The sequence below is a fragment of the Cannabis sativa genome, chromosome 1, assembly GCF_029168945.1.
Source record: "Cannabis sativa cultivar Pink pepper isolate KNU-18-1 chromosome 1, ASM2916894v1, whole genome shotgun sequence".
Taxonomy (NCBI): domain Eukaryota; kingdom Viridiplantae; phylum Streptophyta; class Magnoliopsida; order Rosales; family Cannabaceae; genus Cannabis; species Cannabis sativa.
Genome location: NC_083601.1, coordinates 39957888 through 39982876, shown reverse-complemented (window position 1 = coordinate 39982876; position 24989 = coordinate 39957888). Strand labels below are relative to the sequence as shown.

Below are 24989 nucleotides of genomic sequence, written 5' to 3'. Positions count from 1 at the left end.
GACTAACAAATTGTAACAGGAGGTTGACAGTAGCACTCTTCCTAATAAATATATATTAATTATTATTCAAAGGCTATACGGTTCATTGTTCAAGAAAATAATTAAAAATATATATACTGGATTTGGTAGGGTAGATAGAGAGATAGACTTATTATTTTTTTTTTAAAAAAAAAAACAATAGAGAGATAAACTTAAGTTTGTTAATTTCCTATCATACGTCAATGTTCCACATCGAGAAGGAGAATTGATGAGGGCAACTCTAAAGAAAAATAGGGTTGTTTAAAGAGCTTGTCAAGTGGGAGGGCCAAGCCAAGTGACGTATGGTGTGATTAAATTTATCAAAAAAAAAACGTAATTGTTTATGTATACCCTATATATATTGTATTCTTTTTTAAAAAATAAATATATAATGGTTGTATTTTATGTGATTAAATCTATATAAAAAGAAAATTAATTACGATGAGGCCACTTTAGCTTTATTAAAGCCCTAACGATCTAGTAGTGTCTTAATACCATATGAAGTGTGAATCAAGATTTTTGTTAAAAAGCAATGTCTCTCTTAAATCAATCAAAATTTGACATGTTAATTACTTTTTTATTTATAATAAAATTAAACCTCTAATAAAATCAACAAAATTAGTTAACATATTTAATAAAAATTAAATTAGTTGATGTGTTAAACTTTAATAGATTTAACACAGTATGGAATACCAATTTTTAACTAGAGATCTTAATTCATGAAGTGTCGTATCGTATTCATTCGTACAATTAAATATTGAATCATATATATTTAATATCAAAGTATTATTTATAAAAAAAATACTAGTATGGCATGCACTAAATAAATATGGAGCAATCCTATAAGCTTCTTTACTTCAAATCTTTACATAAGATTAATTTATTCACAAGTTATTCTATTTTTTTTCTAGGTAATTTAAATATTATATTTTTTAATATTTTATTCATTTAATTTATTTTATGTATTAAAGAAAAAAAAAAACAAAAATACAATAATAATAATAAGAAGAAGAAGAATTACTACATATACTACTTTTTATTTTTTTTTCAAATTTACAATTTAGTTACTCCCGTAGTTTATCCGGTAATTTCTATGTTGGTTGGTATACGAATATTGATTGAGATTTAAATTGCTTCCTTAGTTACTATCAGAATTTTTATAAAATTCTGTAAAAAATATATATATAAAAAAATTATTTTTAAATTGAAAAATAAAAAAAATTAAAACAATCATTAAAACAAATTGAAACGATCATAAGCTAAAATTTGTAAAGTATTACAACTTATTTATTAAAACGATCATTTTAAATAAATTGAACTATAACTTTGATTTTGTAACTAGTCACAAAAATTATTAATTTGTCAATGTCATTGTCCTTGTTATTGTTGATCTAGTCAACTGTTGGAGTTTTTAATTTTCCATCTGGCATTCTGCGTAAGTGGATGGGACAAAATATCTTTAATGACTTTGGGTCATCGGATGACTCAGCTTATTAAAGTTAAAAATTCAATTATCAACTGCTTCTCTTCAACTCCAATCAGAATCAAAATTAGATCAACATACACTTTGAGCGATTTTTATTACTTTCTTCTTTTTTTTTTCTTAATTTTATTACTTTCTTCTTGAGGAAAAGTGATGAAAATATTTTGTCCCAAGTTTTTCTATGTAATCTTGGCTCACGCCCTCTGTTCGAGTTCTCTTATCCATATCGGAGAGTCGACAACAACTTTTCGCGCTCACGCATGCTCAAATTCTTCGACTGGTAGTACTTTAACCCAAAACAGTACCTACCTCAACAATCTCAATCTTCTCTTCTCCTATCTCACCACCAACGCCACCAACGATGGTGATTTCTACCAAACAACCGTCGCAAGAGACACTCCTGACGCTTCTACCGGCTATTTTCAATGCCGCTTAGACATAAATGCTACTGTATGCCAAGAATGCGTCAGAAACGCTTCTACAGAAGCACTTAAGCGGTGCCCACTAGAAAAGGGAGCCATAATCTGGTTCGACGAGTGCTGGATACGGTACCAGGACGGATCTTCAGTATCGCCGGGTCTCGTGCCCGCGTTACCGTTGTCTAATGTGCAGAATGTGACGGAAGCGGAGCGCTTCAACCAATTGTTGGGAGATGTTCTGAATAAAGTGGCGGACCAAGCCGTTAGTTCCGAGTCGGCTAAGAAGTACGCGACGGAGGAAGAGAACTTCACGAGTTCGCAGACTTTGTACAGCTTAGCACAATGCTCATCAGATGCACCAACCTCTTTTTGCAACACGTGTTTGCTTAGCGCCATTGGTTTCATACCAGGGTGCTGTGGCGGCAGACGAGGTGGGGCTGTTTACTTGCCCAGCTGCATCATTAGATTCGAGCTCTACCCCTTCTACAATTCAATTTCTGTCACTCCAATTCCACCACCAGGTAGTCATTTTTAATTTATTTGGTAATACGTTTTGTTATCTTAAAAACTAAAAGAAATACTAACAAAATCCATAAGATTATATTTTGTCCAGCAGCAAAAGAAAAAGAAAAAGGTTCAACCATTACAATTATTGTTATTGTTCTCCCAATTAGTGTGGCTATTGTGGCCTTCTTGATTGGCTTTTTCTACCTCCGTAATAGGAAAGTCACGAAGATAAAGAAATACCTCTCTGTTCGGCAAGACAGTGGTAAAAAGAATTCATTTTTTCAAATTAAAATTATTTTATCATCTGAGTGCTTTGTTCATTTTATTTTGACCATTGATTGAGGAATGTTTCATATTCATTTTTGGTTTTTTCAAAGAAAAAAAGTGTAATAGCTAGAGGCTAGAGCTTTAATAGTTTTATATCTGGAATGTAGTTAGGGAAGAAATTTCAGGAGGCGACACTTTTCAGTTTTCTTTGGAGGAAATTAGGACTGCCACTAATAACTTCTTGGATGAAAATAAGATAGGAAGAGGTGGATTTGGTGCAGTTTACAAGGTTGAAATATTATGATGAATTTTTCAATTGTATAATTTATAAGCCTTATATATTTGTAGTTCTTATCCCACCGAATTTTATTTTCAGGGTACCCTCCCTAATGGTCATGAAATTGCCGTGAAAAGACTTACTGGAAATATGGGAAAAGGAGCCGATGAACAGTTTAAGAATGAAGCCCTTTTGATGACCAAGCTTCAACACAGAAATCTAGCTAGGCTAATAGGATTTTGCTTGGAAGGACAAGAAAAAATTTTGGTCTACGAATATGTACCCAATAAAAGTCTTGATTTCTTTCTATTCGGTATGGCCGATCATTATACTTAGTCTGTGAATTACTCTTTGTTCATTTTTATGTTTCTGCTAACTAGAAGAATGGTACTTGAATTCTAATATTGCTTCTGATGACTTGTTAAAGTAGTACACAATTTACTGAATGTTCTCCTAAGGTTGGATGAATTTTGATCAATTTACTCTTAAATTTCGTTTCTAATGGATTCAAATGTATATTACACATACAGATCAGGAAAAGAAAAACATGTTAGATTGGACAACGCGGTACAAGATTATAACAGGCGTTGCCAGAGGAATTCTTTATCTTCATGAAGATTCTAGACTAAAAATTATACATCGTGATTTAAAAGCTAGCAACGTTTTATTAGATGATCATATGAATCCTAAGATTTCAGATTTTGGTTTAGCAAAAGTTTTTGTTGTTGACCAAACACATGGAAGTACCAATCGTATTGTTGGAACTTAGTAAGTTATAAATAAAGCCTATCTATTATATTAATCTTATATTTATATATTGTTCATCATTATGAATTATAAATATTAATTATGCTATTTTTGTAGTGGTTATATGTCTCCGGAGTACGCCATGCATGGGAAATTTTCTTTTAAGTCGGATGTGTTCAGCTTTGGCGTGTTGGTTCTAGAAATTCTCAGTGGCAAGAGAAACAATTTTTCCGATGAATCATCCGGTAGTGGAGACCTCTTAAGTTATGTAAGTGGCATTCACCTAAATTATATATATAAGAATAACTTTTAAGGTAATCTCATATGTTAATTAATATCTGATTTATTGTGTAATACTCTGCACTCTGAAGGCTTGGGAGCTTTGGAAAGAAGGGACTTTTTTGGAATTGTTGGATCCTACACTAAGAAATTCCTACTCAAAAAATGAAGTGATTAGATGCATTCATATGGGGTTATTATGTGTTCAAGAAAATCCTGTTCATAGACCCACCATGGCAACAATAGTTCTCATGCTTAACAGCTACTCTGCTATACTTCCACCACCTCAACAACCAGCAGTCCTTTCTCATCGTAATAGAACACAATCAAGCACAACAACAACTAGTGGTGAGCAACAGTTTTATGAATCTATGGCTAGTTCAACTCAAGGCTCTACTAATGATAGATCCATGATCACTGAAATCTATCCTCGATAGTACTGGTTTGACACAATTAATTCTCAACTGTATTTTCTAAATTAGACGTCTCTATAGTTAATTTTTGTACGATTCAACTTTTTTTATATGTATATGTAATATTCAAGATTAGTTGCTGATCTGTACGTAAATATATGCAACAACAAGAATATATAGATCTTTTTTGTTAATTTGGACGAAGTAGCAGGGTTGAAAAGTATGAGTACTCCCTGGCCAAGACAATCTTTCCATATCAATAATACGTTGCCAGCTTCGTTCTTTTAACTTTTCCTTTACGTATGTCTTATTATTCGTTATGGAACGTTGATTTTCCCAAATGAAAGTTGCTATTGAATCATAAAACTTAAATAGTGGAGTTCTATATATTTGGATGAAGATTCTCGGTAAAAAATTATTCATTGTCGTTTGAAAGGGACAAAAAAACTTCACATTTACGGATTTGATTCTTCACAGAATAATACAATCTAATTTTTTATTAGCTATACTAATGCAGAATAAGATTGTTCTCAATCTTCGAATAGAAAGTTTATATATATAATTATTAAAACAAACTTTCATGTTTCATATTTTTAAATTATATATGTGTATATTATTGAAAAAAAAATTATATATATCTTTATATATTAAAAGTGTCTATCTAACGGCATTTCTTGGTTTAAACACTTAAATATAAATTACCCATTCAATCGCAATATATTAAACCCTAAAATATAAATTACTATTCAATCGCTTAGATGGTCTTATACCTCCATCTATACTGCAATTCTTCATCTTTTTTTCTTCTCTGATTTTTCACTGGTTTCTACAAAGGTAATATTTAAGCACAATGTTTTTAAGTTTCCAAATATTCTATAATTGTTGTACAAGATTTTAGTTATGACTTTTGTCCTATATATAAAGTGATACATATATAAATCTAAGTTGTGAATAAAAAGAGAATTATACATTAACAATCAAATTGTTTTTCTTTTAGATTGTTATTGGATTTTTTTCTTTTTGTTTCTTTTTAGCTAGAAAGAGACATTAAAATTTTATTGAATATATCTTGTGATATATAAATAGGAAAAGCTGATCATCAATGTGAAATATGTATGCAGGCAGTCATGGATTTTTATACAAGTGTGAGTCCACTTATGTTGATGATCATCCACATGATGATTTTATTACTGAATAAAGCCTTGGTTCTTGATTCTACTACTCTGTCATTAATAATTACAATAAACTCTTTGGTGGTTCATCAAATTAAGAAATAAAATTTGAAGTATTGGTAAATTTTTCATCTTCTTTTCAATTGCAATTTCATTATTATAATTTTTTTTTCTTTTTTGTTTTTTATGATTTTGAACTAGCAAAATGACCTTCATCGCAATAAACTCATCATTTAATTAGCCCTATAAAAAGGATATTTGGGTAACATATAAAACAATATTTTTCTCTTGGTTTATTTCTTTTGTACAAATAAAAGATTTATTTAAATGAATATATGCAGATGAAATCATTTAAGCAAAAAACTTTAGATGTATCAATTATGTAACATCCCCGCTTCAAGCCTCCATTGGGCCCTTACACCCACGGAATGAATGGCTCATATACACGAGTACGTCACTCTGGCTACTTCATGGACTGATGACTGACCCTACAGACCAACACGAGTGTTTCCAGCGTGCTTTGTCCTCACTCGCACGCTTCCTGGGAAAACTTCTCAGGAGGTCACCCATCCTTGAAATTGCTCCAGGCCAAGCACGCTTAACTGTGGAGTTCTTTCGAGATGGGCTACCGAAAAACAAGATGCACCTTGTTGACATAGGTAGTACCAATCAATCCATTTAAGCTCTCTTCAACTGTGTAGTCCCATACCTACACAGTCTCAGAATCATCCCACTTGACCTTCCCCAGGCGGTGTGGGATTGCACAGCTTACCCGGTGTTTCCCCTTACGGATCACGGGACTACTGACTGTCACAATCACCCTCCCTTACGGGGTCCGACGTCCTCGTCGACCACACTTCCGGCTGGGTCAAGGCTCTGATTCTGAGACTGTGTAGGTATGGGACTACACAGTTGAAGAGAGCTTAAATGGATTGATTGGTACTACCTATGTCAACAAGGTGCATCTTGTTTATGGGACTACACAATTGAAGAGAGCTTAAATGGATTGATTGGTACTACCTATGTCAACAAGGTGCATCTTGTTTTTCTGTAGCCCATCTCGAAAGAACTCCATAGTTAAGCGTGCTTGGCCTGGAGCGATTTCAAGGATGGGTGACCTCCTGGGAAGTTTTCCCAGGATGCGTGTGAGTGAGGACAAAGCACGCTGAAAACACTCGTGTTGGTCTGTAGGGTCAGTCATCAATCCAGGAAGCAGCTAGAGTGGTGTACTCGTGTATAAGAGCCATTAGTCCGTGGGTGTAAGGACCCAATGGAGGCTTGAAGCGGGGATGTTACAAATTAATATTCTTATTTACCTATGATATGGTAGTGATGCAGATGGAACAATTGAGATTTCTCATTTAAAAAAAAAAAAAAAAAAACTATTTAAAAATAACAGATTTGTTCATATTGTATATTTTTTATTAAAAAATATTTTTAAATTTTGATATTTGGAGTAAGTTAAATTTTAAATATTATTTTAAATTAAATTTAAATTTTTTGATAGTTTAACTTGATGGGTATTGTCATTAATTATTAAAAACAGATTTGCTCATGTTGTTTATTTTTTTTATTAAAAATTATTTTCAAATTTTGATATTTAGAGTTAGTTAAATTTTAAATATTATTTTAAATTAAATTTGAATTTTTTTATAATTTAACGGCATGGTCATTAATTGCTGAAAATAAATTTAGGACGAATAATAATTTTTTTTTTTCTTTTCAAATTACAATTACAAAGTATAATAATAATTTTTGTCTTTATTCAAAAATAACTAAAAACGAAAATAACACTAACATACGTGACTTGTCACGTAACTTTAATCTAGTATATATATATATATATATAAATACTAGCAAAAAAACTACGTGCGAGGCACGTATACTAAATTTATGCTAGTTTTTTTCTATGTTATTTGAAAGCGATACAATTAAAAAATTAAAAAAAAAAGTATTATTAATTATTAGGTGTATCTAAATATTATATTTTATAATGTTATCAATTAAAAGTGAATACCGAATGCAATATATTAGTGTTTAAGAAAGCTTGATGATTTAAATATGTTTTAAGTTAATCCAAAAATAAATTAAAAATTGATGTTCCAATACTTAAAGAAACATTACTTAAATGGATGTAAGATAAAAAGAAAATTAAAAATCAATCTCTAAATTATTGATAATTGAAGATAGCATTTGTCTAAAAATTGTAGATAAGAAAACTAATGATAGTCATTGGTGGATTTCAATCTTCATTTGCTTCGATAGAGACAATAGTGTAATTTTTGTATTTTACACTTTTCATTCTAAATTTCGTCCGCATATATTTGGATTGTCCATTTTTTCGTTGATAAATTGAATATGGTAGTGTCGACAAAAAGTGAAAACCATGTTTAACAAAAAGTGATAGTATTCTATAACAAAATACTATTAAATTATTTTAAAATACTATATTTTATTAAAATAAAACTCTATGCGATTAAAATTTCATATTTATCTTTACTCAAAAAGAAAAAAAAAATTGATAAAAAGAAGAAAAAAAAAATGAAAAGTTTCTATTATTATCTCCACTGCCTTTCTAGATGTGCATAATGGTCTCTTCTTTCTTCCATATTCTTCTTTATTTTTTGTATATTGTGTTTGCAACATATATGTAAATTATTACGTAACTTTAAAAAACTTTACTCCTGGCAACTAATGCATATGCCGAGCATTTAGAATCATTTATTGGCTGTAAATTTTGTTGGGTTTTTTTTGCCATTGATGCTTGGTTTTGTGAACTTTGATAAAAGTCACGCTTCTTTTTTATTCTTATTATTACTTATATAATTTGTTATTAAGTTGTGAAGAAGAAAAAAGAGAAGTGCGGATTGGAATATTATATGTGATTCCATGGGAATGTCCAAATTGTAATAGGAAAAGAAATACAATAAATAATTGAAGAAAACCTAATCGTAGATGTACAACAGCAAAAACTCAATCGTATTTTTTTTTGGATTGAATGAGATTTATTTTGTTTATTTTATGATATATAAATGAAAAGTGACCCATGAATTTCTCATAAACCATTGTATTTTTAATAATAAACCATTTTATTTTTAATATAAATAAAAAGTAAATACCGAATGCAGTATATTAGTGTTTAAAAAAGCTTGATAATTTAAATATGTTCTTAAGTTAATCCAACAATAAACTAAAAATTGATGTTCAAATACTTAAGGAAACACAATGTGTGTAAGATAAAAAGAAAATTAAAAATTAATTTCTAAATTGTTGATAATTGAAGATAACATTTGCTTCGACAGAGACAATAGTATAATTTTTTATTTTGCACTTTTCATTCTACCCGAGTCTGCATATAACTGGATTGTCCATTTTTTTTTTGTAAAAAAAAATTCCATATATAATTCGTTCTTTTTCTGATCTCTCTCAACAAACTAATTGTATATGCAGTTTAAGGTTCAATTTATTTTATATATATATTTTTAATTTCTAGAGTTATAGTTGTGATTATATATAGATCTATAGTTGTGATTATATATAGAGTTGAAATTTATTAAATATCAATTCAAATATTAATAGGATTTGTTTTATTATTATTTTATGATATATAAATAATATTTTATTATTTTATTAAATAAAAATAATAAAGTCACCCATGAATTTCTCATAAACCAAGAATTTCAGTTATATAGGCACACTTTATATAGAATAGATATATAGTTATTGTAGTCTTACGGGACCACATCACATAATATTACTGGTGTAAATAAATTTTTAAGGATAACATAATATATTGATATTATTTGCCTACATTTGACTTTTGTTAATATTATTACCATTGGATTATTATTTTTGTTTTAAGTATATAGTTTGTATATATGTCAAAATAAAAATAAAAAAGGTAGAGTTAGTATATAAATATATTCATTTTATTTTTATTTCTAGATAAGTATACATTGTGAAAAACTTAATTATTATATTAAAGGTAAATGGAAAAAATAAAATGGAAACTAACAAAAATATTAGAATTTGAATTAATTTTTATAAAAATACTGTTATATTGATTTTTTTAAAAAAATACTGTGTTTTTATAAAATAACAGTGGATCACAAAGCATAACAACTAAAAACAATAGTGAAACAATTAAAAAACAACTGTAAAATAATAATAAAAACTTAACACTGTATACATAATAAAATTTACACAGTATTTTTTTTTAAAATTTCGTTCCACAATTAAAAAAATTAAAAATTTTATACGGTGTAAATAATCCTAGCAATTGGGAACATAGAAACAATATATAGATGAACTAAATATTAGTAATTATATTTTGACTTTCAAGTCATAAAAAATAATAATTAAAACAGTAGAACTCTGCAAAATAATTACTATTAATCAATTATTAATAAATACATAAATTCAATTCAATCATGTACTTGAATATTATATTATTGTGTTTGACAATTGTTATAAGATATTAAGGGTGTTTATATTTTATTGGATATGTATTTAATTATTAAATTTTATATAATTTAAGAAAATATTTTTCAAAAAATTTTGCTAACTAATTATATAGTACAACTTATAAATGGTGTTGGGCACCTATTGTGTTTTAGTGATGTCCATATACCATATCAATTAAAAAGCGAATACTTTTCCCTTGATCTATATTAATTTATGTACACTAATTTTTGGACCAATCACGTCAATAAAACACCATTCACGTATAACTCACAATTCATACATCACCTTCACACCACATTCAAAGCTAAATTCATAAATTGTCTCTCATTTATTATTTTCAATCGATCCTCTTTGACTTTAATGACTATAACGACTTACCCTTCAGGATGAAGATTCAACTTCAATATCACGCAAAACAATTCCCCAACGCTGACTTGACTCCGTTTTCATTGATACATTCCTTATCATTCTGTTTGGGAAGTTATTTGAGAATTGAAATTAAATATAATTTGAGATAATTACATAATTTAATTTGTTTATTTGACCACACAATTATACAGATCTCAATTACTGTCTCCAATTTTCATACTTTCAGTGTAACTAAATATAAAAAATAATTTTAATTATTTAATATAATTTTGTCTTTATTTTATTTTATTTTCTCATATATCTAATATTTTTTTTTTCATGTATAATACTATTTTATAATATTTTTTTGTGTGATTTTTTTGTATTGTTTGTAAAAAAAATTATAAAAATCAATATACGAATATATCATATTTGATTTTTTTTCCTTAATTAATTTATATTTTGAATTTTCTTTTAAATTAAATGTTTAATAGATATAATTGCAAATTAATATAAATTTTGATTGATTAAAGGCTCAAATTTATTTTATTATTTAATTCAATCAATATAAAAATAATAAATATTAAAATTTCTAAATTTAGAATATTATACACCGAATAGAATAATTGAAATTATATGGAAGTAATTAGATAATTTTAATAGATAAATATTATTTTAAATATTAATTAATAAAATTGTGATAAAATTTGAGTTTATTTTATAATTTTTTTTATTTATTTAAATATTATTAATATATAAAATTCATTTTAAATATTTATTACATAATGATAATAATATTATACAATATTATAGAATAAAAATTTATATGTAACTATTACTTTATATCTAGGAATGCACATTTTTCCTATGGGGATGGAACCTCACGAGTACCCGCCCCTAATAGGGCAGGGATTTCCGGTCTAAATGAGAAACGAAACTGGAACAAAGATTATTTTTTGTCTCCGAATGTTATATTTCTAGTAATATTTTATATTTTATAATTTATGTTTGTATATTTTTTTACTAAATTAGTATTTTTTTTTTTTTATGAATTTTAAGTTGTGTTTTAAATTATAATTAAGGTGTAATATTATAATTTTTATGTAATTTAATATTTTTAGATATTTGAATTTTTATTATAAATTTTATATTTTTATAGTGTAATTACATCTTAAATTACTACTTACATCTAATACTATATAGTTATCGTATAGTGTAATTACTATCTTAAATTACTAGGCTAGTAATTAAATGCTTCGAAATACCCTCTCGTTGTTCTTGCTTATAAATCATCATAAGGAAAAGCTTATAACCAGTCAACTTTCTGTGCCTTTATCAAAGCTGAAAAAACTACACGCTTACCAAAATGATCATGCTCATTCCCATAAAAATTCCCAATACTCTTTTGTTTATTTCGTCGTTACTATACATCTCGATCGGGCTAAGCCTTGGAGCTAACCCCGTTTACCTCTACCACTCCTGTCCAAACACCACCACTTTCGCCCCAAACAGCATTTATCAAACTAATCTCAACAACCTTCTCTCCTCCCTTTCATCGAATGCCACCAGCGAATTCCATAACACCAGCGCCGGTGAAGGATCCCCCTCCCCTGTATACGGCCACTTCCTCTGCCGTGGAGATGTCAACACCACTGCATGCCGAGACTGCGTAACGTTCGCCGTCAAAGACATCCTCAAGCGGTGTCCTGTTGAGAAAGAGACTGTGATATGGTACGACGAGTGCCAATTGCGCTACTCCAACCGGCCGTTCTTCGGCACCGTATACACACGTCCTGGATTATATCTTCTGAATAGCGGTAATATTACTGACCAGAACCGGTTCAATCGGCTAGTCAACGAGACCACCAAGGCGGCGGCAGCTGAGGCTGCAAAAGGCTTGGTGTTACGTGCAGTCTATGATGGCACGTTACAAGCTAAGTGATGGCCACAAGTTGGCCAAGTGGTGGTCAATATGGTGGCGCATGTTGTGATGCATGCAAGTTGCATGCTGATGCTTAGTTTGTATGCAGTGGCATTTTCGTAAATATCTTCAATATTGTCCGGATTGGGACGGGACTTGGTATTCACCATTTATTTGGGGCTACAAATAGAATGGTGCAGTCGGTTTGGCGAAACTAGGTGATTTGGTATATGGCGCTTCCCATATGTCTACAGAGCAAAAATCATCTATGTTCCTGGTAGAAGGCTAAAAGCTCAGAATGCTCTTTAAGGGGGTACCCTGGTGTCAGCTCTCCACCACCCCTTGCACCTTGGTGCTAAGTGAGCTACTACTAGCCAGCGGGGACTAGTAGGGCGGGCATATGAGGACCACGAGGGGACTCATATGTCTCCATGAGTTGGAGTACTCATGGACATTATCGGGCCGACCCGGTAGTGCGTCGAAGAATGCCGCCAGAGGTTCAATGGTACGTTTCCCTTGGCTTGCCGGTATGTCGCTTGCTCGAGATGTGGCCTAGATCCTCCAAGAGACGTCGTGGTGCGCCTAGGCCACGAGTCTCAACACGAGATGACACGGGTAGTCATTCGTGGACTAGTTTGCATACGCGCATGGGACGGATGCACCATGTTGAAAAGGGGCAAAGGTCTAATGTATGCAACTGGTTTGGTGGCTTGTCTTGAGGGCCTGCCAACATGCGTGGAGGCATGGCGCCTTGAGGATTGGTCCATGGACGTATGGGAGTCCTTGGGCGACGAGGGAGACTATTCGGACAGTATCGAATGGGGCATGATAGAGGCGTTGGCACGTTAGCTTGGTGTTGGCATCTTGCCGCACATGCTACCTTGGTCACGAGTGACAAGGTGAGCGTCGGTGTTGGGATTTGTCTGACCATGGTGTGAACCTATGGACAGTGCGAGTATCTTGGCTAGAGAGTCTCGGTACATGAATGCACTCATGGATGCTTGCGAGCATGACTCGGCGGGAGTTGTTCGAGAGACGGGAGTGTGCCCGAGGCACACGGTCGCGCGAAAAATGAGCCCATTGTTACTCGGATGGTTGGAAGGCTGACCTTGGCTTAGAGAAGTCAAGGTGCCGCACGGGTGTTCCGCTGCCTGAAAAGGTGAGCCCGTGACAGTTGGTATCAGAGCCAAGTTCATCTCAGTGGGATGTGAACTTGGTTGGCCTATCCTAGAGAGGATGTAGGCGGGTGTTCCGCTGCCTGAAAAGGTGAGCCCGTGACAGTTGGTATCAGAGCCAAGTTCATCTCAGTGGGATGTGAACTTGGTTGGCCTATCCTAGAGAGGATGTAGGCGGGTGGACGGATCAAGATGGTCCGAATGTTGGAACAAGACGTCGTTGAGCCAGTTAGTCTTTTAAAGAGGATCAGTAGGCTGAGATGGAGTTAAGACTTGGTTGCTTCTCTTCATGGGAATACTGGACATCCTAAAGAGGAGACATGGATGGTTGCTTCGAGTTAAGTTCAGGGATGCTAGAAAGACAACTACCACGTGAAACTGTAGAGAGGCGCAACAGAATGTTTGAAACTCGTTGGCATAGGACAAGGTTGAGGGGATAGTCCAAGTTGTATGCTTGGTGCACTAGGCCAAGTTTGCCTGAGTGACATTGTAAGCCGCAGGAGGCGCTTTTGTTGAAAAGGAAGCTTGCTGGCAGGAGTGTGGAAGTAGTGCAAGGACCGTCAGATTCTTGTTAGCCACGACAGAGGTCGAGAGTTGATAACCGAGATGGTTCAGATGGGGACAAATATGGAATGCTTCAGTTGCTACATTGTGTGTCGAGAGGGACGCACATGGAGACCAAGGCGGGCAGAGGCCACAATCGTCAGAGGATGGTTGTACTTGGAGGTGTTCGCATGCGAGTTTTATTTGATCCATATGGAAGTGCCGAGGCAGTTGAGTGGAATGTGTTGGCTTGTTAAATCGCCAGAGGGCGTAAGTCACACAAAGACATCGATAGAGATGCGGAGTTGTGGAATAAAGGCATCAAGGAAGCCAGCAGAGCTGAGAAGACCGAGCGCAAGCGTTGAGAAGGGTACTAGAGTTTGCATGAAGGCCAGAGGGCTGCATCATTGGAACTTAGTACTTCGTGGGAGCCAGTAGGGCGTGATGCAAGTGTGAATCAGTTAGATGGTTGAGTGGGAAGTTAGTGCATGCATGTGGAAATCGACGGGGGTGCTAATGAGATAGTTGACTCGAGAGTCACATCCTGCGGGATGCACTTTTAGATGACATGGTGTGCATGAAGAGTTGGGGCGGTCAGGCATTTGCGTGTGGGCATGTTGTCGAGGACGCCAACAGATGAAGTGGGGGAGAGACCTTCACGATTCACTCAACAAGACTAGTTATTCATTACAAGCATCGAGATGAGTATCATGGAGATTGATTGTTGTTCAGGATGTAAAGTCAAGAAGACTCAGGACACAGGCAGAGCCAGTTATCTAGAGTGAAAGTCTGCAGGACTCAGGTACTAAGATAACATCATGGCAATGTTGGCCTAGGGTGAAAGTCAGCAGGACTACAATACTAAGGCAACATTGAAATGTCGAGGGGCGAAGAGTCAGAATGATCGAGGCATTAGTTCAACATCTTCATCAAAGTGAAATGTGGAGTGGAGGAACCGTATGCGAGTATGCGGTTAGCTTGCGAGCTGTACCTTGAGAGGTATTCCTCTTAGAGAGAAGTTCTTCCCAAGTTGAAGTGGGGGAGCCCACTAATTCATGTGTTTGAAGAATCAGGGTACTTGTTCAGTTTTGGTGTGTGAATCCAGAGGGAAACACTACAACAGATTGGTTGTTCAGGGTGAAGACTTGCATGATTGCTGCAAGCTGCAGATAGACAATATGCAAGGGCGTAGACTGAGATCAAGACTGAGCTAGTTTGCGGCATGTTATGGGCATGTTTTGTGTTTATGGGAACACTGGTGTTGTATGGGACACTGTAAGCCGAATGATTCAGAGAACATATGCCGATGGGAGATAGCGGATTGGGATGACTTCAAGTCTTAAGAGTAAGACTGGGTGCCATCAAGTTTATCGAAAGTTAACGAGTCATCAGAGGATGCAGGGTTGATTTTGGGAGATAAACTTGTGACAGTATTTTGGGAGCCGACACAAGCAGGAGCTCAGAGGAGCGAGTGTGCAATGGGTCAGTGGGACCTTTGCATGAAGCCGTGGGTATGCGGTTGGGCCGGAGGGCCAATGTTGTGAACTTCGCGAAGAAATTGGGTGCAAGAGTGCACTTGGTGCTGCATTGGGTGCAGTTGGCTTGCGAGCCTCGTCCAGGTGGGACGCACCAAACTTTATCCTGCGATGAGAGTGTCTTGCTCGATTTCCATCAGGAGGATGGTGCGCCATAGAGTTGGCGTGTGTAGTTTCTGAAGGGACTTGTCCAGAGGGACTTGGCTTCAGCGAAAGCGTGTTTTGTAGGTGCCGTTGGGAACGGTTGGTTTGCGAACCTCACCCCGAGGGGTGCACCATACTTAATCCGTGTCAAAAGGAGTATGCATTGGACGATTGGCGAGTGAGCTGCAATCAGAGGATGTGGTAGCTTCAGGGTCAGTGTTGCAAGGGCTACTTGGTTGACTGGAGGGACACTGTGATGGACTCGGAGGAGTTCATGTAGGGGGAAGTATTCTAGTGCAGAGGCACTACTCCATGGGTGGATCTGAATAGCGACAGTGGCACAGGGTCTTTGATCAAGTCCAAGAGTGGGCGTGCGAGATCATCACCAAGAGGGTGGTTCTACGGAGGTAGGGGGACAAGTGCAGACTTAGGATTCGGGAGAAGCTTGGGGTAAGCTTAGGAGTCGAGATCAGGAGGATTTGCCTGCGGTCCGTCGATGAGGGCATCGACATGTTGAAGTGGGGGAGAATGTTACGTGCAGTCTATGATGGCACGTTACAAGCTAAGTGATGGCCACAAGTTGGCCAAGTGGTGGTCAATATGGTGGCGCATGTTGTGATGCATGCAAGTTGCATGCTGATGCTTAGTTTGTATGCAGTGGCATTTTCGTAAATATCTTCAATATTGTCCGGATCGGGACGGGACTTGGTATTCACCATTTATTTGGGGCTACAAATAGAATGGTGCAGTCGGTTTGGCGAAACTAGGTGATTTGGTATATGGCGCTTCCCATATGTCTACAGAGCAAAAATCATCTATGTTCCTGGTAGAAGGCTAAAAGCTCAGAATGCTCTTTAAGGGGGTACCCTGGTGTCAGCTCTCCACCACTCCTTGCACCTTGGTGCTAAGTGAGCTACTACTAGCCAGTGGGGACTAGTAGGGCGGGCATATGAGGACCACGAGGGGACTCATATGTCTCCATGAGTTGGAGTACTCATGGACATTATCGGGCCGACCCGGTAGTGCGTCGAAGAATGCCGCCAGAGGTTCAATGGTACGTTTCCCTTGGCTTGCCGGTATGCCGCTTGCTCGAGATGTGGCCTAGATCCTCCAAGAGACGTCGTGGTGCGCCTAGGCCACGAGTCTCAACACGAGATGACACGGGTAGTCATTCGTGGACTAGTTTGCATACGCGCATGGGACGGATGCACCATGTTGAAAAGGGGCAAAGGTCTAATGTATGCAACTGGTTTGGTGGCTTGTCTTGAGGGCCTGCCAACATGCGTGGAGGCATGGCGCCTTGAGGATTGGTCCATGGACGTATGGGAGTCCTTGGGCGACGAGGGAGACTATTCGGACAGTATCGAATGGGGCATGATAGAGGCGTTGGCACGTTAGCTTGGTGTTGGCATCTTGCCGCACATGCTACCTTGGTCACGAGTGACAAGGTCAGCGTCGGTGTTGGGATTTGTCTGACCATGGTGTGAACCTATGGACAGTGCGAGTATCTTGGCTAGAGAGTCTCGGTACATGAATGCACTCATGGATGCTTGCGAGCATGACTCGGCGGGAGTTGTTCGAGAGACGGGAGTGTGCCCGAGGCACACGGTCGCGCGAAAAATGAGCCCATTGTTACTCGGATGGTTGGAAGGCTGACCTTGGCTTAGAGAAGTCAAGGTGCCGCACGGGTGTTCCGCTGCCTGAAAAGGTGAGCCCGTGACACTTGGCAGGGGACAAGAAATTCGCAACTAAAGATAACAATTTCAACGGGTTCCAAAGGCTATACACCCTTGCGCAGTGTACACCGGACCTGAACGCGTCAGGTTGCAGCACATGTCTCACCGATGCCATCGGAAGTCTTCCCATATGCTGCTCTGGAAAGCTTGGGGGAAGAGTTCTGTTTCCTAGCTGTAATGTTAGGTACGAGGTCTATCCCTTTTACAATCAAAATTCAACAACCCCCTTACCGCCACCAACAGCACAACCTACACCGGCTCCTCCAAGTTTCACATCGAGCTCAAATGGTATTTTTCTCCACAATGGCTGGTCTCATTTAAATTCATAATTGGTTTTATTTTAGTTTTGTAAAGTTACTATGTGACTGCTAATTTATCTTTCAAAACCCTATTTTGAGTAGTGTAGAATAAAAAAGTATTTGTTGTTATTTGGAAGAAAAAAGAAACGTGCCTACTACTATCTTGGATTGTCATTAATTAGTTAGATTAGATACGATATATGATGGCTCTGTTTTGAAAAAAATGTGAATTTATAAGTGTTAATTATGTCTTATTTTCCCAGGACAAGGGAAAATCTCAGCCCGAACGATCATTGCCATTGTGGTTCCAATTGTTGTTGCTATACTCCTAGTCATATTAGGATTCTGTTTCATAACAAAGAGAGCAAAAAAGTACACTTTGGGTAAACATTAATCTACATGTCTTCAATCTTTTGTTATTTACTATATTTATTCATTTCTTACCTTGGAAAGGGAAGAAACAACAATAAAATAAAATTTGGCTAAGCATGAAAAACATTTTGGTTGTGCAGCTAAGAGGGTTGACGATATTACTACCCCTGAGTCCTTACAGTTTGACTTGGCTACAATTGAAGCTGCCACAAACAAGTTCTCAGCTGATTATAAGTTAGGTGAAGGCGGATTTGGTGAGGTTTACAAGGTATAGATTTCCCAAGTGGTTACTCATTGATATACGTTGGCGTTATGCATTAGTTACTCAAAACGAATACTTAAAATTCATTGTCAGGGCACACTTTCAAATGGACAACAAATAGCTGTGAAGAGGCTATCAAAAGGTTCTGGACAAGGTGCAATAGAATTTAAGAATGAAGTTGTAGTATTAGCTAAGCTTGAACATAGAAACCTTGTGAGATTATTGGGATTTTGCTTGGAAGGAGAAGAGAAGTTGCTTGTCTATGAATTTCTTGCCAACAAAAGCCTTGACACTTTTCTATTTGGTATGTCCTGTCTTATTATTCATAAATTTATTTTCAATATTACTTATGTAGCTAGGTGCTTAGACATTTTCTAAGTATGTGTGCAGACACCGAGAGACAAGGACAGTTAACCTGGGAGATACGTTACAAGATTATAGGAGGGATTGCTCGAGGCATTTTATATCTCCACGAAGATTCTCAGCTTAGAATTATACATCGTGATCTCAAGGCTAGTAATATTTTATTAGATGCCAATATGAACTCAAAGATATCTGACTTTGGAATGGCTAGAATGTTTGATGTTGATCAAACTCGAGGAAATACAAATAGAATTGTTGGCACATAGTAAGTTCTTCGATTTAGTGCTCTCTTATATACAAAAATACAAGATATATATAGTTATATTGTTATTACAACATTTTCTTTAACTTCATGAGTAAATTTTTTTATTTTGTCATATCATTGGCAGTGGTTACATGTCTCCAGAGTATGCAATGCACGGACAATTTTCCCTCAAGTCTGATGTGTATAGTTTTGGCGTCTTAGTACTTGAGATTATCAGTGGTAAAAGAAACAGTAGTTTTTATGAATCGGATTATGCTGAGGACCTCCTGAGCTATGTGAGTTTGATTAAAAAATTTACTATTTTATTTTGATTCTAAAATGCAAAGAGAATAAGATATCCATTATATGTATGAAGTTATAGATTGATTAATAAGTATACATTGTAATTACAGGCTTGGAAACTTTGGAAAGATGGAAATCCATTAAAATTACTGGATCCAACACTGGTACAATCTTATTCAGAGAACGAGGTTTTGAGATGCATCAATATTGGGCTACTGTGTGTTCAAGAAGATCCAGAGGATAGACCAACAATGAAGACAATAGTTCTTATGTTTAATAGTTACTCAATCACTCTGGGAGTACCAAAACAGCCTGCATTTTACAATAGAACAGATGTGGATATGCCTTCCATGGGACTAAAGTTGGATGATTCAACAAGTGTTGGGTTTCCAGTTTCAATCAATGAAGCATCAATCACCGAATTATACCCTCGATGATTAGTATATTTAAGTTATTAAATATTATACAAAATGTATGCTCATCCTTTATATTTTACCTTCTAAATATGTAACTTTATTAGTTGCTTAGGTAATGTTAAGTCATGGACGGCTAGAAGGCTTCAAAAAAATATTGTCTTGGTTTCAAATCCATCTATATAATATTAAGTAATAATTAATAAAACTGAGATTTTAGTCCAAGAATGTCCTTTTTTTTTTTTGAAATGCAATTCCTTCATTAAACAAAACGATTACAATTATAACACACAGCAACAATTTATATTATTGACACGAATTACTAATTATAATATGAGTCATTAAAAAACAAAATAAAAATCATACAAACTTTGTTCAAAATATTATATTATTTAGTTTCAGTGATGTCCATATCGTGCAACAAAATGCCAATACTTTTCCTTGAATGTTATTCATCACCAGCAAATAAAAGTAGAAGCTCCGGAATCTTCTCACATTTATTTTTATTTTCAGCCAATCGTATTTGACTTAATGACTATATACATAACGACTTATGCGTAAGGATCACGATCCATCTTCAAGTATAATCTTTCCCTAAATTCTCTCCTTGTTGTTGGGCATCAATAGAAGAGGCAAACAATTCATCCACGGTTGACTTACCCAGTTTTCAATATTTCATTTCTCATCATTTTCTTTCTTTTTTTCTTTTTCTTTTTTATGCTTACTACCGTAGTCCATGATCACATCATAATTCATAAGAAATTAAGAAAGCTCATAAACATAACAAACTCAACTTTTGTGAGCTTTTTATCAAACCTGAAAAAGCTGAACGAAAATATAATGATGCTAAATTTCATAAAAAATTCCAGTACCCTATTTTTATTACAATTGTCATTTCTATTCATCTCGATCGGTCTAAGCGTTGGAGCTAATCAACCTACTTACCTCTACCACATCTGTCCAAACACCACCACTTTCACCCCCAACAGCACATACCAAACTAATCTTAACAACCTCCTCTCTTCTCTATCTTCCAATGCCACCACCAGTGAGTTCCATAGCGTCACTGCCGGTAAAGGCTCCTCCTCCCCAATATACGGCAACTTCCTCTGCCGCGGAGACGTCAACGCTACTGTATGCCGAGATTGTGTGACGTTTGCCGTCAAAGACATCGTCAAGCTGTGCCCTGTTGAGAAAGAGACCATAATATGGTACGACGAATGCCAATTGCACTACTCTAACAAGTCATTCTTCGGCACCTTATCCAACAGCCCTGGTGGAGCCTATCTTGTGAACACTGGAGACATCACGGACCTTTACGAGTTCAATCAGCTAGTTAACGCTACCACTGAGGTGGCGGCAATTGAGGCTGCCAAAGGCGTGGGAGGGGAGAAGAAGTACGCCACGAAAGATGCCAACTTCAATGGGTTCCAAAGATTGTACACCCTTGCGCAATGTACACCGGACCTGAACGCCTCCAGTTGCCGTACATGCCTAACCATGGCCCTCGGAGAGCTCCCCACGTGTTGCTCTGGAAAGATTGGGGGAAGAGTTCTGTTGCCTAGCTGTAATTTTAGGTACGAGCTCTATCCCTTTTACACTCAAAATGCAACAACACCACCACCTGCAGCAACCCCATTGCCGCCGCCGCCTGGTCCATCTCCATCTCCTCCTCCTCCAGGTTTCATTTCGAGTTCTAAAGGTACGACCACTGGTTTCATCTACTAATTTTTTTTTTTAGTTTGATGTATTATGCTAATTTATGTTTGTAAATGAGCTTTTATTTTCTGAAAATGGAATATGATTTTTTACTATGATGAAAAGAATATACCTGTTGTTCTAAGTGGATAAAGAAAAAACTTCCTTACTTTTAACGATTTTTCTTGCTAAGTCACATAAATCAAGTCTAACCACTTTACATTTTTTTTCATCTTTATTAACAACACTTTAAATTAATTTTGATACAAATATTTTCTGACTTCTTAGGTAAGATTTTTTTTTTTAATTATTTTAAGTTTTTAACTATACTAAAAACGGCATTTTTCTAATTCTAATAATAAACATATAATTCTAATAAGGTTTCATGTTCAGTTTAATAATAAAAGAAAGGTTTCATGTTCTTTTGTTTTCTCACTCTTTTCAAGTCCTGTCCGTGGCGTCAATTAATTTTTGTCGTTTTGTGTGATGCTGTGCCATGTGGCATGGGGCAAGGTCCATTTCATATTTCGTAGTTACTGGTTATTGTTGTCATGCCACTCATGTTTTGGGCAAATATATATACTAAATTGTATTATATATTTGTTAAAGATCAACACCTACTCTACAAAGTATCTAGAACTTTCTATCATTTTGGTAATATTATAGAATTTTCTAGAATCATAGAGAGTAATAGTCATTAGAAGTTTCAAGAATATTTTAGTAACACAATTAGTTAGAATTATCTAGAATATTATAGTTGGTTTCTTTTGAGTGGTATAAATAAGGGTCATGGGTCTTCAAGTTGTGCATCCAACAAGAGTGTCTTCAAAGTGTGTTCAAAAGAGTGAGAGTGTGTTCTAAAGTGTCCCTAAAGTCTTTCAAAAGTGTGAGTTATACACAAGTGTATAATAAAGGTGTCTAGTGATAAAATAAAAGAGTGAGTGCTTGGTGTATATTGTGGTCAAGTTAAAGTGTTCAAGTCTTGGTGTAATTGCTTTTACAATAATAAAGTAATTACATTTTTCACGTGTTGTGGTGTCCAACAATATTATTATTAACTTCATCCCCATTTGTGACGGATGGCTCTGTTCTGAAAATGTTTTCCCAGGAAATGGAAAAGTCTCAGCCCGAACAATCGTTGTCATTGTCGTCCCAATTGTTGTTGCTCTGCTCCTATTCATATTGGGATTTTGTTTTCTAACCAAGAGAGCAAAAAAGAAGCACACATTGGGTAAAAAATAGATCTAGATGCCCTTAATATAATATTTAAAATTTGCAAAATGTTTTTGTTTGTCGTATCATTTTAATTAGTGCATTTTTTGTTCATTGGTTATGTACGTAGCTGAAGGGCGTGATGATATTACTACCCCTGATTCTTTGCAATTTGACTTGGCTACAATTGAAGCTGCCACAAACAAGTTCTCAGCTGATTATAAGTTAGGTGAAGGCGGATTTGGTGAGGTTTACAAGGTAGAATTTTCAAATAATTTACGTACTCGTTGATATATACGCTGTCGTTCTGCTTTAGTTACTCAAAACAAGTATTCAAAATTCAGGGCACACTTCCTAATGGACAACAAGTAGCTGTGAAGAGACTATCAAAAGGTTCTGGACAAGGTGCAATCGAATTTAAGAATGAAGTTGTAGTGTTAGCTAAGCTTGAACACAGAAACCTTGTAAGATTGTTGGGATTTTGCTTGGAAGGACAAGAGAAGTTGCTTGTTTATGAATTTCTTCCCAATAAAAGCCTTGACTCTTTTTTATTTGGTATGTACTGTCTTATTGTTAGTTACAAATTATTTTCATTCTTACTCGCATTGCTAGGTGCTTACACATTTTTTGAGTAACCTTTCAATTCAGACGCTGAAAGACAAGAAGAGTTAACGTGGGCAATACGTTACAAGATTATAGCAGGAATTGCTCGAGGCATTCTATATCTCCACGAGGATTCTCAACTTAGAATTATACATCGTGATCTCAAAGCTAGTAATATTTTATTAGATGCGGATATGAATGCAAAGATTTCTGACTTTGGAATGGCAAGAATGTTTGATGTTGATCAAACTCGAGCAAATACAAATAGAATTGTTGGTACATAGTAAGTTTTTCAACTCTTATATAACTTTCGCTATAACAAACTATATACAAATACGATACATATTATGCATGCCATATTGGTGGCGCAGTGGTTATATGTCTCCAGAGTATGCAATGCACGGACAATTCTCTATCAGATCTGATGTGTATAGTTTTGGTGTATTGATCCTAGAGATTATTAGTGGCAAAAAGAATAGTAGTTTCTATCAAACCGACTATGCTGAGGACCTCTTGAGCTATGTGAGTATGATTAATATTATATGTAATTAAGAATTTTCTTTTGATAATTATGATCAAACACGATTATTATTCATGTGAAATTACAGGCTTGGAAACTTTGGAAGGAGGGAAATCCCCTGAAATTATTGGATCCATCATTGGAACATTCTTATTCAGATAATGAAGTTGTGAGATGCATCAACATAGGGCTACTATGTGTTCAAGAAGATCCAGAAGAAAGACCAACACTGAAGACAATAGTTCTTATGTTTAACAGTTGCTCAATCACTTTGGCAGCACCGAATCGACCAGCATTTTACAACAGAACCGATGCAGGCATGCCATCAATGGGAATAAAGCTTGATGACTCTAGAAGCGATGACTTTCCACAATCGATCAATGAAGCATCAATAACTGATTTATATCCTCGTTGATTTGTATATTTAAGTAGAAAACATTAAATAAAATTCATTTATTACAATTTTTTTTATTGTGCGACTGGTCTTTTCTGATTTAAGAGTTAAATTTATTTACAGATTAACTTAATTATAAATATTCTCAATAATCAGATTTTTTTGCCCTTACTATATTCATTTTTTTCCCTTTTCGAATATTTTCAATGTGATTAAGCTTAAGAAATTAATGCTGCGTTCATGTGGTGTTCTCTTTTATATGCTGTATTGTTTATTTTATGTTGCATTTTAATTTTATAATAAACAAATAGAAAGTATCTATTAGTTTCAATCTAATTTTAATTAGATTAAAAAAAAACTAGTTAATATTATATAGAAATAAAGTATCTATGAACTTAAACCAACAAAATCGCTATGACATTTTATTTTGTAACTATTAGATTTATACTCTACCTTAATTTAATTTTTGTTTGGTTTATTTGGGTATTATTAATTAAAAATAATTAGAAATTTTTAGAAAAAGAAATATATAAAAACACATTTTATTTACATAAATACTTTTACAGGATAAAATATACTTTTATACTTTTTATATACACTTTATACTTTAAAAAAAATAATTACCAAAATACCTTTTCGTCACATATCAAACATGCACATACTAATGTCATTGTTTATTATCACACTCAACTCTTTTTCTTTCAGTTCTATAGTTTTTTTTTTCTTTTTATTTTTCATTAGAAAATTTGACTTTCTATACATTTATTGACTTAAAATTAATTCCCTAAACCTAAGTTAACATTTCATAAAATCCAATTCTACCCCTCCTATTTCAAATACCTCTCTCTCTCTCTCTCT

General features: G+C 34.8%; 3 protein-coding genes across 5 annotated transcripts; all 3 read left to right on the top strand.

The window, feature by feature from the left end:
* Positions 1-1540: 1540 nt before the first annotated feature.
* On the top strand, positions 1541-4698 carry LOC115704571 (cysteine-rich receptor-like protein kinase 44). Of its 3 annotated transcripts, none has more exons than XM_061115206.1 (7): positions 1541-2441; positions 2537-2689; positions 2862-2983; positions 3071-3284; positions 3502-3739; positions 3836-3986; positions 4090-4698. In XM_061115206.1, the coding sequence occupies exons 1-7, from the start codon at positions 1655-1657 to the stop codon at positions 4432-4434; spliced, it is 2010 nt and encodes a 669-aa protein (XP_060971189.1). In that variant the 5' UTR covers positions 1541-1654; the 3' UTR covers positions 4435-4698. The 3 variants fall into 3 exon arrangements, with proteins under 3 accessions (XP_060971189.1, XP_030487634.2, XP_060971194.1); XM_030631774.2 differs by having other exon boundaries at positions 2534-2689; XM_061115211.1 differs by lacking the exon at positions 2537-2689.
* A 6985-nt stretch (positions 4699-11683) lies between these two features.
* On the top strand, positions 11684-19903 carry LOC133037748 (cysteine-rich receptor-like protein kinase 10). Its single transcript, XM_061115213.1, has 8 exons — positions 11684-12295; positions 17440-17736; positions 18011-18130; positions 18260-18387; positions 18475-18685; positions 18772-19009; positions 19134-19284; positions 19402-19903. Exons 1-8 carry the CDS (start codon positions 11761-11763, stop codon positions 19726-19728), a joined length of 2007 nt encoding a protein of 668 aa, XP_060971196.1. The 5' UTR covers positions 11684-11760; the 3' UTR covers positions 19729-19903.
* A 131-nt stretch (positions 19904-20034) lies between these two features.
* Positions 20035-24369, top strand: LOC115707454 (cysteine-rich receptor-like protein kinase 10). Its single transcript, XM_030635421.2, has 7 exons — positions 20035-21406; positions 22511-22633; positions 22745-22872; positions 22959-23169; positions 23263-23500; positions 23589-23739; positions 23826-24369. Exons 1-7 carry the CDS (start codon positions 20422-20424, stop codon positions 24150-24152), a joined length of 2163 nt encoding a protein of 720 aa, XP_030491281.2. The 5' UTR covers positions 20035-20421; the 3' UTR covers positions 24153-24369.
* The last annotated feature ends 620 nt before the right edge of the window (positions 24370-24989 follow it).

Coding starts and splice junctions, on each gene's coding strand:
- LOC115704571 (XM_030631774.2), top strand. CDS start 1,655: ATGAAAATATTTTGTCCCAAGTTTTTCTATGTAATCTTGGCTCACGCC. Junction 2,984..3,070: donor GATTTGGTGCAGTTTACAAG/GTTGAAATATTA, acceptor TTTTATTTTCAG/GGTACCCTCCCTAATGGTCA. Junction 3,987..4,089: donor GTGGAGACCTCTTAAGTTAT/GTAAGTGGCATT, acceptor TGCACTCTGAAG/GCTTGGGAGCTTTGGAAAGA.
- LOC133037748 (XM_061115213.1), top strand. CDS start 11,761: ATGATCATGCTCATTCCCATAAAAATTCCCAATACTCTTTTGTTTATT. Junction 18,131..18,259: donor AGCAAAAAAGTACACTTTGG/GTAAACATTAAT, acceptor TTGGTTGTGCAG/CTAAGAGGGTTGACGATATT. Junction 19,285..19,401: donor CTGAGGACCTCCTGAGCTAT/GTGAGTTTGATT, acceptor TTGTAATTACAG/GCTTGGAAACTTTGGAAAGA.
- LOC115707454 (XM_030635421.2), top strand. CDS start 20,422: ATGCTTACTACCGTAGTCCATGATCACATCATAATTCATAAGAAATTA. Junction 22,873..22,958: donor GATTTGGTGAGGTTTACAAG/GTAGAATTTTCA, acceptor TTCAAAATTCAG/GGCACACTTCCTAATGGACA. Junction 23,170..23,262: donor CCTTGACTCTTTTTTATTTG/GTATGTACTGTC, acceptor CTTTCAATTCAG/ACGCTGAAAGACAAGAAGAG.